Source organism: Sander vitreus, chromosome 23 (genome assembly GCF_031162955.1).
Source record: "Sander vitreus isolate 19-12246 chromosome 23, sanVit1, whole genome shotgun sequence".
NCBI classification, from domain to species: Eukaryota; Metazoa; Chordata; class Actinopteri; order Perciformes; family Percidae; genus Sander; species Sander vitreus.
Window position 1 is genome coordinate 14313400 of NC_135877.1, and position 16743 is coordinate 14330142.

General features: G+C 41.0%; 1 protein-coding gene across 1 annotated transcript in view; it reads left to right on the forward strand.

The window, feature by feature from the left end:
• The window catches only part of iqsec3a (IQ motif and Sec7 domain ArfGEF 3a), a 49857-nt gene that overhangs the window by 18243 nt on the left and 14871 nt on the right, over window positions 1-16743 (forward strand). Inside the window, exons 3-5 of the mRNA XM_078243072.1 lie at window positions 3577-3738; window positions 8356-8478; window positions 13969-14135. Coding sequence (XP_078099198.1) covers window positions 3577-3738; window positions 8356-8478; window positions 13969-14135 — 452 coding nt within the window. The remainder of the gene's footprint in view (window positions 1-3576; window positions 3739-8355; window positions 8479-13968; window positions 14136-16743) is intronic.

The window sequence follows — 16743 nt, forward strand, 5'->3', positions numbered from 1 at the left end:
GTTCAAGATAAATAAAAGAATAAAGAATAAATATGACGTGTGAATAAGGTTGCAAACCACTGCTAAAATCCCCCAAAAAATGCAAACCCAAGGTAGGGACAGCAGCCATAACATTATATTCTTGCCTTTTCAGCAAAAGCACACTTAATGGACACGAGCAGCGCTTTGCAACAGCGAGTCCACATTAGTGCAATGGGTCAGGGTTTTGAAGGGTTTAAAGTCACACCACACAATCGTGTTACCACTCAGAAAAATGCACAGGGGCGCTAACCAGCCATCAATCTATCACGTGTTAGTAATGAAACAGAATGTGAGCATCTGGAGAAATAGGCAACATGCAGTGCTGACAGTTAAGCACTTGTAAAGGCCATAAAACACAGCTCTGACGTACAGCCACTGTTCACATCTGAAATAGCTCTAAAATAGAGGGCCAATAAAAGTGGATATCAATGTGATGCGCAAATGTATTGTATGTATTTATGGTAGGGTGACATTCCAAGATGGAAAAAAAGTACCTGTGCAACAAGGAGGGATGCAAGAAAACGTGCGAGGGGGAAAGTTGTCATTTCAGCATGACATCTGGGTCCTGTTTGGCACTGTCTCTTGCATTCACTCTCCTGTTTTGGGTGTTTGTGTGTCTGTATGTTGCAGTCTTGTTCCCTTTTTACGCTTCATCCTTGTAAGAACCCAGTTTTCTGTCCTAATCAACTGCTCCACTCACAAGTCGTCATACGTACACAACAAAAGAGATCATTTGTCCGTGTTCTCCAAAATGACCCATTTGACAAGATTGGAAAACTAAAACTACTTGATGGTTAAGGTTGGTTTCAAACCAACGTTGACTGAAGGCAACCCTGTCTTCTAAAAATAAAGTGTATACTGTGCCGACATCACAGTACTTCCACCTTTGCTACTGAGAAAGGACAATCATCTGCGTGATCACAAGAGTTCCATGTCAGTGAAAATGTAAACGGTTGTTTTCAGCATTTGAACAAACAACCCATGCTTGTGATTGTCTGATGAGGACAGTCTCGTTCTGCACCAATCATCTGAATCTATCCATCTTGTAACTCCTGCATCATTTCCTCTCTTTCCTTCCGTATCTACACCCCCTTTACATCCAATACTGATTACGAATAATAATCACCATGTGTGATCCATCTGTTGTTGGACAAACATCAAATGAGTGATTTCTGCCAAATTCATTTGGCGAGACATCATCTTCAGCTGAGAGGGTGAGCCAGAAGCAGAGAGTGCACTGAGGCTGTCGCAGCAGATGCTTTCAGGCAGTCCAGTCTGCACTCATCGTCCTCCCTCTCTGTCCTCACATTCCCATTCCAGCACATCTGCTCTGTCTGGTTTTCTTCCAGACTCCTCCTTCTATCCTGCTCTTTATCCCCCTCTCCCCTCTCCTCTGTCCCGCCCTTGCCTTATAAACCCATTAGCTGTGACACACACACACACACACACACACACACCACACACACCACACACACCACACACACACACACAGCTCAGTTATGTAAAGGCTATGGTTTAAACACTGTATAAAGACTGGAGAGGGAGAGCTGTGGCAATAATGTGGTAGCCTCCCTAGAGCAACTATGCTCTGTGTCTAATAGGGTTATAAATAGTTAGGATATTACTCCCTTGTTCACACATAAGTAACCTCTGCCATGCAGTCTGAAAACTATCAGTGAGGCAACTGATAGGATCATAGGAGAGGAGATGACTTTCAAAAACAGTGATTCATGGAAAACCATTAGAATCTTTACACAATTTTCCGAAGGCATGAGCATGGAAGTACACCTCATTGTCCAGCCAAATAGATGTTCACATAGACTACTAACACATACAGTAGACACATGCGATCTAATGTGCGCTTATATGATCCTGCCAATGGTTTTGCATGTCTTAGCTAGCTTAATTAAACGCCTCGTCTAGCCCTCACTATGCTGGTGAACAGATATGCATCAAGCTAACCCCCTCATCCCCTCATGAATTATAAGAACAACAAAAACAAAAAGAATAAAACCAACTTTTGGTTTATAAGAGATAGAATTTCAAAAATGACCTAGTCTTGCTTTAAAGTGAGCCTATACTTTTGTTAAACAGCAGCTAATGTGGCCACAAGTGACAATTTCCGAATGCTAAGATAAAGTGCAACTGTAGCACAAGACTCATTGATGTCAGTTACACAGAATATCCTTTTAAAGTCTGCTAACATTCTGCTAATATTGATATTAATATTAGCCATCACAAGCTACTGTTTATACCAGCAAGTAATAGCCTAGAAATCTAGACACACCCTAGCGGCAGCAAATGTAATTTGCAGCCAGGGTCAGTCTAGCAACTCTCCATTGGCTTGTGAGCTGGAAAAACCAAATTCTGGTCAGGCCAATCACATCGTGTGTAGAGTCGGTGGGCGGGCTTAACATAAGGATGGCAGAGTTGCAACGGTTCCGCGTGAATTTCCCTGCTACTTGAAAACAAAGAACATGGCTGCTGCTGCTGGCGAACAGCGTTCTTTCGCATCTTTCGAAAAGACTTGGAGTTAAGCGCTGAAGTCATTCTTAAAAAAGGAAGATGTGTTCTGAGTTTTGCCGACCGGATACGGCAAAAGTTTAATCTATCAACTAGCGTTGCTCTGGTTGGCTATGAGTGCAGAGGGAATTTGAAAGACAACCGTTTATCCTGCCCCTCGGATTGAGCCCTGCCAATGGTGAGTTCCCAGATCAACATCTTGATGTGGGTCTGGCTTGTCAGGCTAAGCAAGTAACGCTAAAGCAGCAAAACCCCAACCGTGTTTTTTATTGCTTATGATTCAATTTTTTTGTTTGTTAGAGAAACACTGTTATTTATTCTTCGAAACAATAATGTAGGCAGTTTGAAGTCAAAGCGAGAACGTTTTCAAAGCCATCACGTTTTCTTTTAGGTTGATATGCAATCTTCCAGGCAACCAATAAATGATATTGAGTTTGGTATGCTGTTAAAAACAACTTGGAGAAACAGTGAAGAATTTCTTATTAAATCAATGAAAAAATACAAACAAAAGTCACAAACCTTAACTAAATCTAATCGTAGACCTGTTTCATTCCAACAAAGTCTTCTTGGGAACGTCTTTGTGCATATAAGCAGGGATTTAAATCTGCATCCCAGATCAGCCATTATTATTCTGGCAGTATCCTCTGAGTTTAGCTGTGTTGAGTTGTTAATGAATGTTGTAATTCAGCGCGGGAATGAATACAGACGAGATTTCTGCCCTGTGTGTTTTATCACTTTCAGCAGTCTCCACCGACACCGTGCAGGTGTGCACAGTGAGCACCAAACATACAGATCATTACAATAAATAAATAATGAACAAATAAAGGATGTAGCTCTACTTAGTGTTGGTGTGGATTACTGCTGCTAAGTGTGGTTAAGTATGTTAAAGAGCAAATCATCTGTCACAGTCACACTACTACCACCGAAGTAGAGGACATAAATTGCATCTGTGCAGTTTCAAAACACTGCTATGTCACTGCCAATATTTCCTTTCACTCATTCAGTCCGATTATTCTGTTTTGTTTGTTTCAGAAACCCTGATAAGGGCCTTCAGTTCCTGATCTCTCGAGGCTTCATCCCAGATACACCTATCGGCGTTGCCCACTTCCTGCTGCAGAGGAAAGGCTTGAGCCGACAGATGATAGGAGAGTTCCTCGGAAACAGCAAGAAGCCCTTCAACAGAGATGTCCTAGAGTGAGTAGCACATATTATTTCCAGAGACCGTTTTAGGATAATTTACCGCTCCTCATGAGGTGATTCTCCTAACTAATCCCTCCATTTTCTGGGAGATCAGGGGTCAGGGTTAACAGAAAAATCCTCATCTTTATTAGTCACAATATAGTGGTTGCCAGTCGTGTTGATACCTGAGCCAACTGTGCATAGGGTTTTATACATATTTCAAATCTATCTAGGGGTCAAATGATTCCCTGAAACCTAAATGTGTCACGATCCAACAAACAACTTCCATTTTAATACCTTCCTTTTATTTTATGTGGAGCCATCATGCAGTACAGTTTGTTCTTTACAGCAGAATAAAAATAAAAGGACAGAAAAAAAACAGATCATCCCAATGGGTTTAGAGATGCCTCCTTATTGTATCATCAAATAAATTTGAGGACACCTCAACACACTCACGTGCACACATAACTAGGTCATTAACCTGATTGGCAGTATTTGCTTTGAAGCTGCAGAGGTCTTTTTCTTTCTTCATTTGCATCTTTGAACAAATTCCTTACTTCCTTTCATTCTTTGTGTGTTTTTTTTATTCTATTACATTCTCCCATTCACCAGTTAGCTCTAAATTAGCATATCACCCAGAGGACGTACCGCAGATCTTTCTTTTAGCCTCCCTTTTGTCCAAGTTATCAAACCAATAACACTTTTAGTCTTTTCAAGGTCAGACATACATGACACAGCACTCTACCAAGTTGTTCACCCCAGGCTGTCCTCATCTAATATCCATATTTTCTTAAATAGACACCATCATGGCTCCAAATGCATTGCATTAACAGGATTATGCTTTTAAGGCTTCAAACTCCAATTCACAGCATGGATATATTTCAACGCAGATGACATTGGGATGTATACTGTAGATGCATATTGTCCTCATTTTACTACAGAGCAGTCATACAACCGCACTCTGCGTGGAAGTGATGTTGAAGAGGAACATGATAGAAGAGTGCAAAGTGTGTGCGAGAGCACTTTCGATAAAGTGTAGTCATAGGGGAACGAGTGAGGGATTGCAGTCTAATGTGAAAATCACTCATGTTGATTTACTGAGCGCGTGTGTGTGTGTGTGTGTGTGTGTGTGTGCGCATGTGTATCTATATATTAGTGTTTTGTTTGTGTTGTCTCCTGTATTCCTGAATCTTCCTTTTCTACTTATAAAGCTAATTGTGCCTCATTCCCTTCACATTTCTCCAAGCATTAACAACAGTTGTTAAAACATCTCAAGTCAATTAAGCCAAATTGTGGTTAAAGATTTGGGATCCAAAAACAGTGGCACCCCGAGGACTCATTTACCGATAATGTATTGTACTTTTTTAGCAGAAAAATGAGATCTGTATTCAAACTGTCATCTATTGGCTGCTCAAAATATTGTTCCATCTGGCCTGTGTGTGTGTGTGTGTGTGTGTGTGTGTGTGTGTGTGCCTGCCATCACAGCTTTGTAAACACACAATTTAAGCCTTTGCTATGCAGACAGATGTGTCTACTCCCCTGCCAGGTACTGTATACAGATCTACAAGTGCATGCTTGATAACAGTAATGCGTATATGTACATGTGTCTTCGCCAGTGCGCTTGTGTTATTATGTTCGAGTGTGTATGGTAAGGAGATAGGAGGGGGGAGGAGAGGGCTGATGTACTTGGGCAAGAGAGCATCTCATCTGACATTACATAAACAAGGAGTGACAGCCGGGGAAGAAGGGAGAGAGAGGTGGTGGAGCAAGGAAGTGAGTCATGAAGAGAGCGATGAGAGAGGCTCGACAGTCAAGGGAGTTGATCAGGCCTTTTTGTGCATGTTATGTATATGTTTCCTGTGGTTATTCTGGTTTCCTCCCACCAATGCAGGTGTAGGTATTAAAGTGAGTATGAATGGTTGTTAGTGATAGTGTCCAGGGTGTCCCTAGCCTCTCACCTAATGTAGGCTGGTATACTGGGGTAGGCTGCAGCTACACACAACCCTACACAGGATAATTAGGTATAGATAACCAATGGATAGTTGTAATAATATATGTGTTAGAAGTAGCAGCATCCAGTATACTGTACTAATGGCAGTTATAGTCAGGGTGGTGCCTGTAACCTGTAGTAAAATATGAAGGAGTAGTAATAATATTGATGGTAACAGTAGCACTGACAACCACAGAAGTAATTATCAACTCTGAATAGTTTTAGACTACTACTAGTAGGTTCCCTGCACTCGGTGAGATCACTGAGATCTGCTGACCAAGGTCTTCTGGCTGTCCCGAAATCTACAGGCCTGCAGTAGGCCTAAAACCACAGGTGGCCGTGTCTTCGCAGTGGCGGCTCCCACCCTCTGGAACAGTCTTCACCTAGTTATAAAAAAATCCAGTCAATCGATGGTTTTAAGAAGCTGTTAAAAACTCAAACTTAATGTGTGCTGTGCCTCCTACATGGTTTCTATTGTTTGAGTGTTTGCCCTCCGTTTGCCTTTTATTCTGTTGTTTTCATTATTGTTACCTTCCATTTTAACTGTGTATTAATGTTGCACTGTACAGCACCTTGTAACCATGGTTTTGAAAAGTGCTTTATAGATAAAGTTTATGTACTTACTTACTTACTAGTACATTACTAGCTGAAGACATCTCAAAGTAGATAGGATATATATATATATATGTAGTACTTTATTAATAGTTATAATACACTGTAAGAGTAGGTTTTGCTGCAGTAGGAGCTGCAGCAGTAGTAGTTATAGTTAGTTATAGTATAAGTGACTGGAGTTGTAGTATTATAGTGCGTTCCATTTACCTCGGAAGCCGGAGCTGGGAATGACGTCACACCTGAGATGAATGCGTTCCATTTACAAGTCCGATATTTCATTGTGGGGTAGGGTCTAGCCAGGTTAGCCATTGTTAGCAATACCAATTGATCAACAAGTCCACGGAAAGAAATTGGACAGGACTGTGTGTAGGACTGATTTAGTGAGACACAAATGAGACAGAAGTGCTAATAATTGTATGTTACTACAGCTTTGTTGGATTTTGAATTTGGGGTACTGCAAGGTTGTCCAAGTTCCAAGCTCGTAAATCCGAGGTCAGGGGGCGTTTCCGACTTTGACCTTGGAAAATCCGACTTTCGAGTACAAATGGAACGCACCATTAGCTGTACACATGGGACAAGTAGTAACAACTGTAGTAATTGTAGCTGTGGTAGTAGTATAGCTGTAATGGTAGACATAGTAGTAGACTTACTGTGGGTCAAGTAGTAGTTTGAGTGTTGGTTAGTTCAAGTATTGGTAGGAATAATATACATAGGACAAGTAATAGTAAGCAATAATAGTTGTTATGGTGACTGGAATAGTAGTAAGAGTAGTACAGTAGTAGTAGCTGTAGTAGGAGAGGTGGTAGGTACAGTAGTGACGGTCATAGTAATTCAATCAGGAGAGACTTCATTTGCAGATATCCAAGTCTGATTACACTAAAGTGATGCCTCTAAACAGAAGAAAGAGTAGTGATTGGGTTATTTGACGTCTTCCTGAAAGAATTTGCGCTGAGCTTTATTAGTAGACATATGCGAAATATATCAGACTATATTATATTATTATATATAATGTATTAGAGGAGGACTGCTAGGTGTTCTTGTAATACTAGTGGTGGTAGTGCTAGTGCTAAATGATATGGTATACAGTTCATGGTAATTGTATTGTGAGTTGGTTTTGTGTATCATGTTGTAAAACACGTTGTGTCAGGCAGTATTGTAGACTCAGCTATCTGACTCTTTTCTGCTGGAGCAGCATGTGTCACAGTCAAGTACTCACCTCATTAACTCGATTTGTTCATAGTAATCCATCTTTGTGTGTGTGTGTGTGTGTGTGTGTGTGTGTGTGTGTGTGTGTGTGTGTGTGTGTGTGTTCCCCAGTGGTCAACAAAAGCAGAAGCAGTAGGCTTTCCATAACCATGAATGGGCAGATATCAACAGTGGCAAAGCTTATCTTAAACTAGTGTGGATAGGTTTGGAATACCACATGAAAGCCGATCTGGGTGTATAAAGACTTTAATTTCATAGTTCGATTATCATTCCACTTTGTACTTTGACAGAACACCTCATATCAAAGCGAGGAAAACTTTAAAACCTTCCAACTCGTTTTCAAAGTCACCCTTCACTTCAAAACCTCATTTCACCTCCAAATTGCCCACGTTGTATTTATCTCCCTGACCTCACTGGGACAGGATATTTTGCCTTTTTTAATTAAAGACATTAAGCTGGGGTTGTCAGGTAATAATTTTCTCCTCTGAGGGATTGCATGCGTACATGTGCATGTGTGTGTGTGTGTGTGTGAGTCTTGGCAGCTGTGGCACGGAAAAGATAGCCGGGCCCAGTCTCATCCCTTGTGTCCGTGCGTGGCTAATACCTGCAGTAAGCAGAGTGGTGCTATGACTTGGAAGCAGGCGAGTGGACTTTTATCTTAGGTATTCATCCACAGATCCACCCATGCCACCAGCGAAGGGGCAGCCGGAGCCATCATGTTGATATATTGCTATGCATTTTAATATATTTTCTTTTTCCTGTGTCATTCTTTCCACTGCGCTTGCTCTTTCCATATCACATCCATTCCTCACTGTGCTCAACAGTTGTGTGGTGGATGAGATGGACTTCTCAGGCATGGAGCTGGACGAAGCGCTGAGGAAGTTTCAGGCCCACATTCGTGTCCAGGGAGAAGCCCAGAAGGTGGAACGTCTTATCGAGGCCTTCAGGTAATTCTAAAAGCGGTAGCTGCTGTCTGGGTTTATCTTGCAGTATTCTCACTGGTATTACAAGAGGAGCACATTAGCTGCCATTCTTACAGCTGCAAAAAAATAAATTTGGGTATGTTTTTGTTTTGGTATTCAACACTAACCGGGCTTTAGTATGAATGATACATGCATTCAAAAAGGTTGGAATGGTCGTGTATACCAGGGCTATAGTCGAGTCCACCTTTGTCGAGTCCATGACAAGTCCAAGACCAGGACTAGTCGAGACGAGTCCAAAGAGGTTCAAGTCCAAATCAACCGAGTCCTAAAAAAGTTTGAGTCCAAGTCAAGACTGAGTCCAAATGAGAGACAGTCAATACCAACAGAAAAAACGACCACTTACCTACCTGTTTGTTTATAATTTGTGAGATGTGAGAGACAGTATATCTTCTATTTTAAGATGATAATTTTGCTTTATTATTTGTAATAATAGTAAAGTGCAGAGTAACACACTACAGGATCAAATTAGGCCATATTATTTACTTTAAAATGAAAATGTTCCCTTTCTTGAACTTATTACTTGTCCTGAAGAATTCATAGTACAAAGACATTGTGTCTGTGGCCAAAATGAAAATGATTGATACCTGATGATTGAGGTATATGATGTAGCCAGGCATATACCAGGCGAACAATCTCAACCCCTGTTCTACAATACCTGTTTTCTGAACAAGCCCGCTTCATCAGTGGTTTTGTTTCGAAGGATGAAGTTACTTTAGAACAAAAGCCTATAGTTCCGGACTCGGTCAAGACCAACTAGAATATTTGGCGAGTCCAATGGCCGAGTCCGAGACAAGTCCGAGTCCCAATACCAACGAGTATAAGGCGAGTCCAAGACAACAGAAAAGCGCCTCGAGTCCGGACTCAAGTACTACAGCCCTGCTGCAAATGTTAGCATGTCCAGCTAACTAGCTTGCTAGCCACAGTAAGCAAACCCGCTTCACTTTCATGAATTCATCAATTACTAATAATTTAGAGGGGTATATCTGCCACTGTCCATCATCGCAAATTGTATATGTCTCCCGACAGGCGAGTGGTCAGTCAGACATGCAAGAACCACGGATTTGACCATGTGTCAAAAATTTATTATTACTCAGAAACATTGTTTTGCAGAGAGAGAATAGTTGCTTTAAAGGAGTCGGATATGAATATTTATTATCTTGTGGGTTATGCAAAGTAACCCTCATTTGTCCTACTGGTGTCATTTACTTTCTACTATAATGTAAATTTGGGTGTGTTATTTCATCGGATGTAAAAAGTGTAATTAAATTATGTCCCTCAAGCATTACCGCTGAGCCAAACTTGTCTTGCAGGGCTTTAAGATGCAATTCAAACGTTTTTTTGATCATGAAATATGCCAACATCAGGTTTTGAAGCCGTGCTGAGAGGTACAGATGTGAATTTGTAATTCATGAGATCAGGCTTCTGTTTGTTTCAAGGAGCCGGACAGAAACGCAAAGAGGGAACATAAAAAAAGCTAGTATGACTAGATTTAATCAGACAAAAATAATAATAATAATAATAAAACACACTATTATCAAGGAGTAATAAAGACCTGCACATGTGAACATAAATACACATGAATCTTGATAACAAATGTATGAGAGTATCTCTCAGCAGTCGACTCATACTGCCTCAATAAACACACGCTTTCTTCTTTCCCTTCTGCTTGGCTACAAAAAAATATTGACAATGCAGGGCCCATCTGAAGAGCCAGGGAGCATGTCATTTCTAGCCACAATTTGCGACAAGGAGACAATTTGCGGCACAGCTGTGGTTCTGTGTGTTAATGCTAACTGTGTGCCGTAGCCCCTCTGGATTAACAACCACCTGTCACAGTTGTCGAGGTGCCCAATGAAGAGAAAAACGGCGGCATTGTCATAGGCAGTGTGCAGAGAGGTTGGCACTGGTAATGTTTGGACATGAGGCTGGCTCTGCGTGTTATCAGGAGAAAGAGAGAGGGGGAGGATGATGGGGGTAAGGAGGCACAAACTGGGAAAAGGAAGGAAGGACGGAAGGAAGGGGAGAAAAGGAGAGAGAGAAGGTTTATAAATAACCAGCGTTGCGTAACCGCCACTGCCTCTCTGTGCCTGCCTCCCCTGCTCCTGGGCTTTGATATAACACACACACACACACACACACACACACACACACACACACACACACGGAAAGAGAGAGAAATCTCCAAAGTAAGTGAAGGGGATTTGAAGCAGCAGTGAAAAAGCGAGAGGGGAAAAGTGAAATGCAGCCAGCAGCCTCAGTATCTGCTGCGTCAGTGTGCTAATGAATGAGAAAATTTGAGCCGGCTCCCAATGCTGCCGATATATTCAGATTATATTTTCATATCTGCATCACAGTGTAGCATCCAGACATCCTTATTTACTCATGCTGCAGTCACATACAATTGCTGTATTTTCCGTTATGGTTAGATACTGTAAAGATCATGCAACTTGTATAATCTTGCACCAAAATCCATCCTCACAGAGAACATAATGACTGTTGGATTACACCATCTTTAGCGATCTGTAACAAAAGCGAAATTGGTTTGGAAGACGGCAGCAAATGCCAAATTTGAAGACTGCCAAAACCACTCGCTGAGCCCTGAGAGCATCATGTGCCGTTTTACCCCCTCATTTTTGTTTTTTTGTTTCGTCATTTTTCCATGTATTTCTGTGCAGAGTAAGAACACACTTTGATAGAAAGCAGCATAATTGATGTTTTCACTGCAAAGTGCTACAGTATATCAGGATTTACAGACTAGGGCAAAATTGCTGTTTGCTGTGGAGTCACAGTTTTCAGACACTGAGATGTGAATAAGCATCTGTGTGAAGGCTAAAATAAATACTGTATGAGAGACGCCACAAACACACACAAAAGCACTGCTGCTTAGGGTGGGGGGGATACAATTAAATCAAAGGCTCTTAAATATATAAAAAAAACACAAGCATAAGTAATATAAATGTTTTTTTTATTTACTGTATATAGATATTCATCTAGCAAATAATTTATGGTTAAATTGGTTATCAAGCTTTCCATAATAGTGTAAGTATACAAAAAAAAGAGCCACATACAGTAACTCGCTGCATTATAATGCACTAACCCAATATTATTATGTTACATAAAAACTAAATAATTAAAATGTCCTTATGTCAACTCAAAAAAATATTATTTTATTTCTACTAAAAATAGCACTCTCTTTTACTTCATTATCTTTGATTGATGATCAGTTTATCATCTTTTTAAAACAATTATCTGCAAATCAAACCAGCTAAATTATTTTGTTTTGTTTCTTTTTTTGACCGAAAATGCATAGTATTTGGGGGACTTTTTCCCTGAGTTGTGTCTGCACAAGCTGCATACAGCCCCAACAACCTCCACCAATAAGGAAGGGCAGCTTATAAATCTGGGGCAAAACATAATCAAAATCAAATCATTCTCTACTGTTTGTAAAGCTTAAATTCTGTGAGCGCACTGTAATAACTGACTCACATGAGTAGTTTAACATTTTGATCAACTCAGAGCTTGTCCCATCCAGATTTTGTTGTTTGGACAGTTGGAGGACACGGTTCAGTGATCTCTGAATTAAAACTGAAACTATAAAAGTGAGGTAGGGACAAAAATTACGCCCTTATTGAGACAGAAACACAAGCTTTGTTTTTCCCTTTTGATAACCTTGCGACGCTTAAGCAGTGTTGGAAGGCACATTAAAAACGGTGTTTGTGACAAGGTATGAACCCACTGTATGCATACTAATATGTGTTTCTACTCTTCACTCAATCCCACAGAGACATTAGATTCCAATCATGCGGCTCAGTGAGTCTGCAAAACAGTGCCACAGCCCCGATGTGGAAATGATGACTGATTAAAGTAACAATTACAGTATATGCACTCCAACACCGAGCCCACAGGGTCCACACACACACCTTCTCATTCTCACTTTACTCTGTATATTGCTCTCTCTGATTACTCACACACAATAGACGTTGTATTATTGTATTATTCATCCCCTATAACAGGAAGTGTCCATGCACTTCACAGAGAAACAATTTATCTCTCTCCTCTCGGCACTTCTTTTCCTAACACACACACACACACACACACACACACACACACACACACACACACACACACACACACATATGCCAACACCCAATGTATCTGTTAGATTTGTGGTTTCCATAACCACATGACGCCGAGCTATTTTCATTCTCCACCTATTTTGGGTGTTTTTGGGACTTTCATCAAACTGAGCCTTGCCCCTGGTCGCATTCTTTTTCAGAAAAGTGCCTAGGTAAAGATCATTTATAGTTCAAACTTCATATTTCTTCTCTTCGACACAATAAATCCAGCAACCAGGCCCATAAATGTTGGTGAATGTTTAAACACGGCTCAGTGGACTCACACAAAAAACTAAGGGGTGTGTGGGTGCATTTGTCTGTGTTTGGCATTATCTTGGGTAAAGCATAATCCATGTAACCATCCAATCCAGTGGGACTAATGTAGCTCAGCGTAAATTCTGTCAGGGAGACTCTATTACGTTGTCTCTCTTCTCTTTAACTGATCAGCTGGGCAGTGGGTGTTACGGTTCTGTATACCAATTAGAATCGGGCACTTGTTCTAACCAATCACAGCATACTACCATGTTTTAAATCTGTTCTCTCTCCTGCTTCTGTCAGTTGTATTTTCAGACGAGAGTGTAACCCGCCTCCTCCCCTTCTACCTCCAGGCATTTTCGACGGTGTTCTCGGTCTTCTCCCGGCTGACGGCTCGTTTTTACGTCTTCGGATTTTTCTCACCACCACCAGTGTCTAGATTCCATTGGGGGATGTGTTTGCTTTTCCTAAACATTAGATTTTTATAGATACCCCTTTACAATGGAGTCTAATCTCCAAATAATTATGTTTGTACTTACTTGGTTATATCTATTAATAAATGTTTGCATATCTGCAACGGAGTCTCTCCTGATTGAAATGTGTTTATACAGAGACACACCGCTTTAGCAGAACACCCACCGTGAGTTGTCTTGTTGCTAAGAGGCAACAACAGCCTCAGATGAAGCCTCAAGCAAAATTAAAGCCATAACTCTTATTTCTGTGCGACACTCTCATGCTCAGCTTGTGTCAAGGCATTTATGAGCATGTACTGTGTTGAAGGATGCTTTTAGTGTCTGAGGATAACGTGTTATGTCTTTTCTCCCATCTTATCTCTTCCTAACTGTCCTCTTATTCCTGTCCCTTATATATTTCTAATGTATCTCTCCCTCTGTATTCATCATCCCTTATAACTGGCCTCACTTATTCTATTTAACATCCTATCTTTCTGTTCCTTCCTTTCTGTCACTCCTCCATCTTTGTGTCCTCTATCATGACCCACATATATTACTACACGCATTCACCCCTCTCCTTTCCACCTTCTTTGCCCTCTACCTTTGTTTTTCCCACTCTTTTACACCATCAGTCAGCGCTACTGCATGTGTAACCCCGACGTGGTGCAGCAGTTTCACAACCCAGACACCATCTTCATCCTGGCCTTCGCCATCATTCTGCTCAACACCGACATGTACAGTCCAAACATCAAGCCCGACCGCAAGATGATGTTGGAGGACTTCATACGCAACCTACGAGGTAAGCAACACAGCATTATGTTTGCATGACTTTCGAGGACATTAAAGGAGTTAAATGACATCAATAAGTTGACATAATCGGCTCAAGTGAGGTTAGTTTTTAGGTGTGTTGATGTGCATGTGTCATCTGAGAAGGTTTTCTGAGGAGTATGAGCTGGATGGTTTGGAGCTAATATTGCCAACATCATGCTCATAGTTTGTTGACTCAGAGAGCATCTGTCTCACTGAGGTGTGTTTGAGCACAAACCTAAATCCACAACAGCTCTAACGGTGCTGTACTGGAGCCAACCCTGGCATCTGAATTCCTCTATGAAGGGACACCGAAAATAAATTCATCATAACAAATCAGTAATGTGAGCCACCAAAAAGAAAGATGAACCGATGAAAGTGATTAAATGTCCAACTGTGTTTGGATCTCTATTCAATCAAACTGTCCTGCATAAATTCACACGATAAAAATACGGTTACATTTCTATCCCTGCCCGCCTTTGCTTTACCCATTCACAACTCATAGCGACACTGGTAGAAAGCACCTGTAATTCTTGTCTTCCGCATGCAGACAGGTGCTCATTCGCCGAGCGTTGAAAACGAGACAGGATTGTTGTAGTTTTGCTCTTCCTCTGCGGTATCAATCAGGCGAGGCTGAGGTCGATGCAGAACAACTTTAATAGATTCATCCGGACTGTTCACCACAATTAAATTAAGTTGGAAAATCAATTTCGGCATCTTATTCAAATGAAAGTACGCCACTCTCTTTTGGCCTCTCTATTTGTCTTCCGCTCAGTTTACTATGCTTTCTCTGTCTGTCCATCCATTCTTGTTTTGTCTCAGTCAAAATATCATTTGGTCTGTTTATTCATCTGTCTTTTCTTGTTTGTACTCTCTCTGTTTTGTCTCTCCTCTTTTCTTCTTACTCATGTCTCTCACACACACTGACAGAAGAATAGCTCAATCAACTAATTGGCTGAGGTGAAATGCAATTATGCACCAATAACCAATAGTAATGAAGAACCATAGAGCATTCATTATCTCAATTAAAACAGACTGTCAGTGTCAACGCTATCCCACAATGGGCCAACATAATATAAACCAGCTTCCACCATAAATTAATCCTTTATGTCAGCTTATTGAACAATTAAAATTGTAGTGTCTCAGTTAGTGGACAGAGAGGGTGGTCTCAGATTAACAAGGATTAAAAGAATAAGGAGTTCAGTTCACTTTGAAAGTCCTTATGTGGGCTACCGTTCATCAAAAGGCCTTGTGACAAGCCAACTTTACACTCAAGATGATGAAAAGACAAGGATACTGGGAAAGAGAAGATGAATAGCTGATGCTACAGGGGAACCATAGGTAAAACCAAAGTCAATGGACATGCTAGTTTTTGCCCTGTTAGTTGTTTGGGTGGGGAGTTTTTCCTTATCCGAAGCGAGAGTCAAAAAGGACATTTACCATCTTCACCCTCTAAGTTTAGCTGTTCCTAATTAGCACTAAACACAAAGTACAGTTAATGCTGATGGGAATGTCAGTTTTGCCTTTTGTATTTAGTCATAAACCAAAGTAATAAACAAGTTGAATCTGACCCGGTTACATGAAAAGCTAAGGGATCACCAAAGTCCCTATAATCGTTTGCAATTGCATCACAATCCATCCAATAGTTGTTGAGAGATTTCATTCAAAACCACAAGTGGCGCTAAAGGAAAAGTCAGGGGATTATTTGTCAAATTGATCATCTGGGGACCATGAAAGCCTGCAAAAAAAATAAGAATTGTTGAGATATTTCAGTCTGGTGGTGGTGTACAGACCAACTGTAATCACCATGCAAAGAGATAGAAAGCAGTGAAGTCACGAGGAGTGCATGGAAAGTGGCAGAACAATTTAAAGAGACATTCAGCAAAAAAAGTCACTTATTTATCTGACACTTTACACATATTTCCCCCTGGACATCTCCTTCACTCCCTCTGACTCCATAATGTGGAGCGATGTCTCAGCGGTGTCCCAGGGTGCCTCACAGTCAGCGCCATCACTTGTGGCGGCTTCATTTTCTCCAAACACATCCTGCCCCATTGAAAACTCAATGTAGCACACAGCGAGGTACAGCTGGCAAGATATAATGGGGAGCATCTTGAGTGCAACCTTTCAGCCTAATGACACGCAGCACTACCTGCATCGAAATGCCACGGCCTTGAACGGCACTGTGTTCCAGACAGAAAATCTTCAATGGGTGTTAACCTTTCACTTGCCAGTTAACCTCCTTTCACAGTGCCCTTCATTACTTAATGGAGACAGTGGAAGACAGAAAGTCAAATAAGGACAGATGAATATTGAATTTTCTTCCACTCTTTGCAAGTCAAATAACGAGGCTTAGTGTCAGAACAATATTTTATGTATACAGCCATGTTGTATATACACGTTTGTGTGCGTCTCATCCTGTGGCATGGACACATACCCTGCTGTATTTAAGCCAGAGTAGACACACTATGGCTTCTCTACCACTGTTAAAACAGCAGTCACTCCATATTCCTTCTGATGGACATGAATGTCTGGTAAATTAAAAGCAACCGCCCTGTGATGTCTGTATACTAGTGTGTAATCAGGCTATTTCCACATTT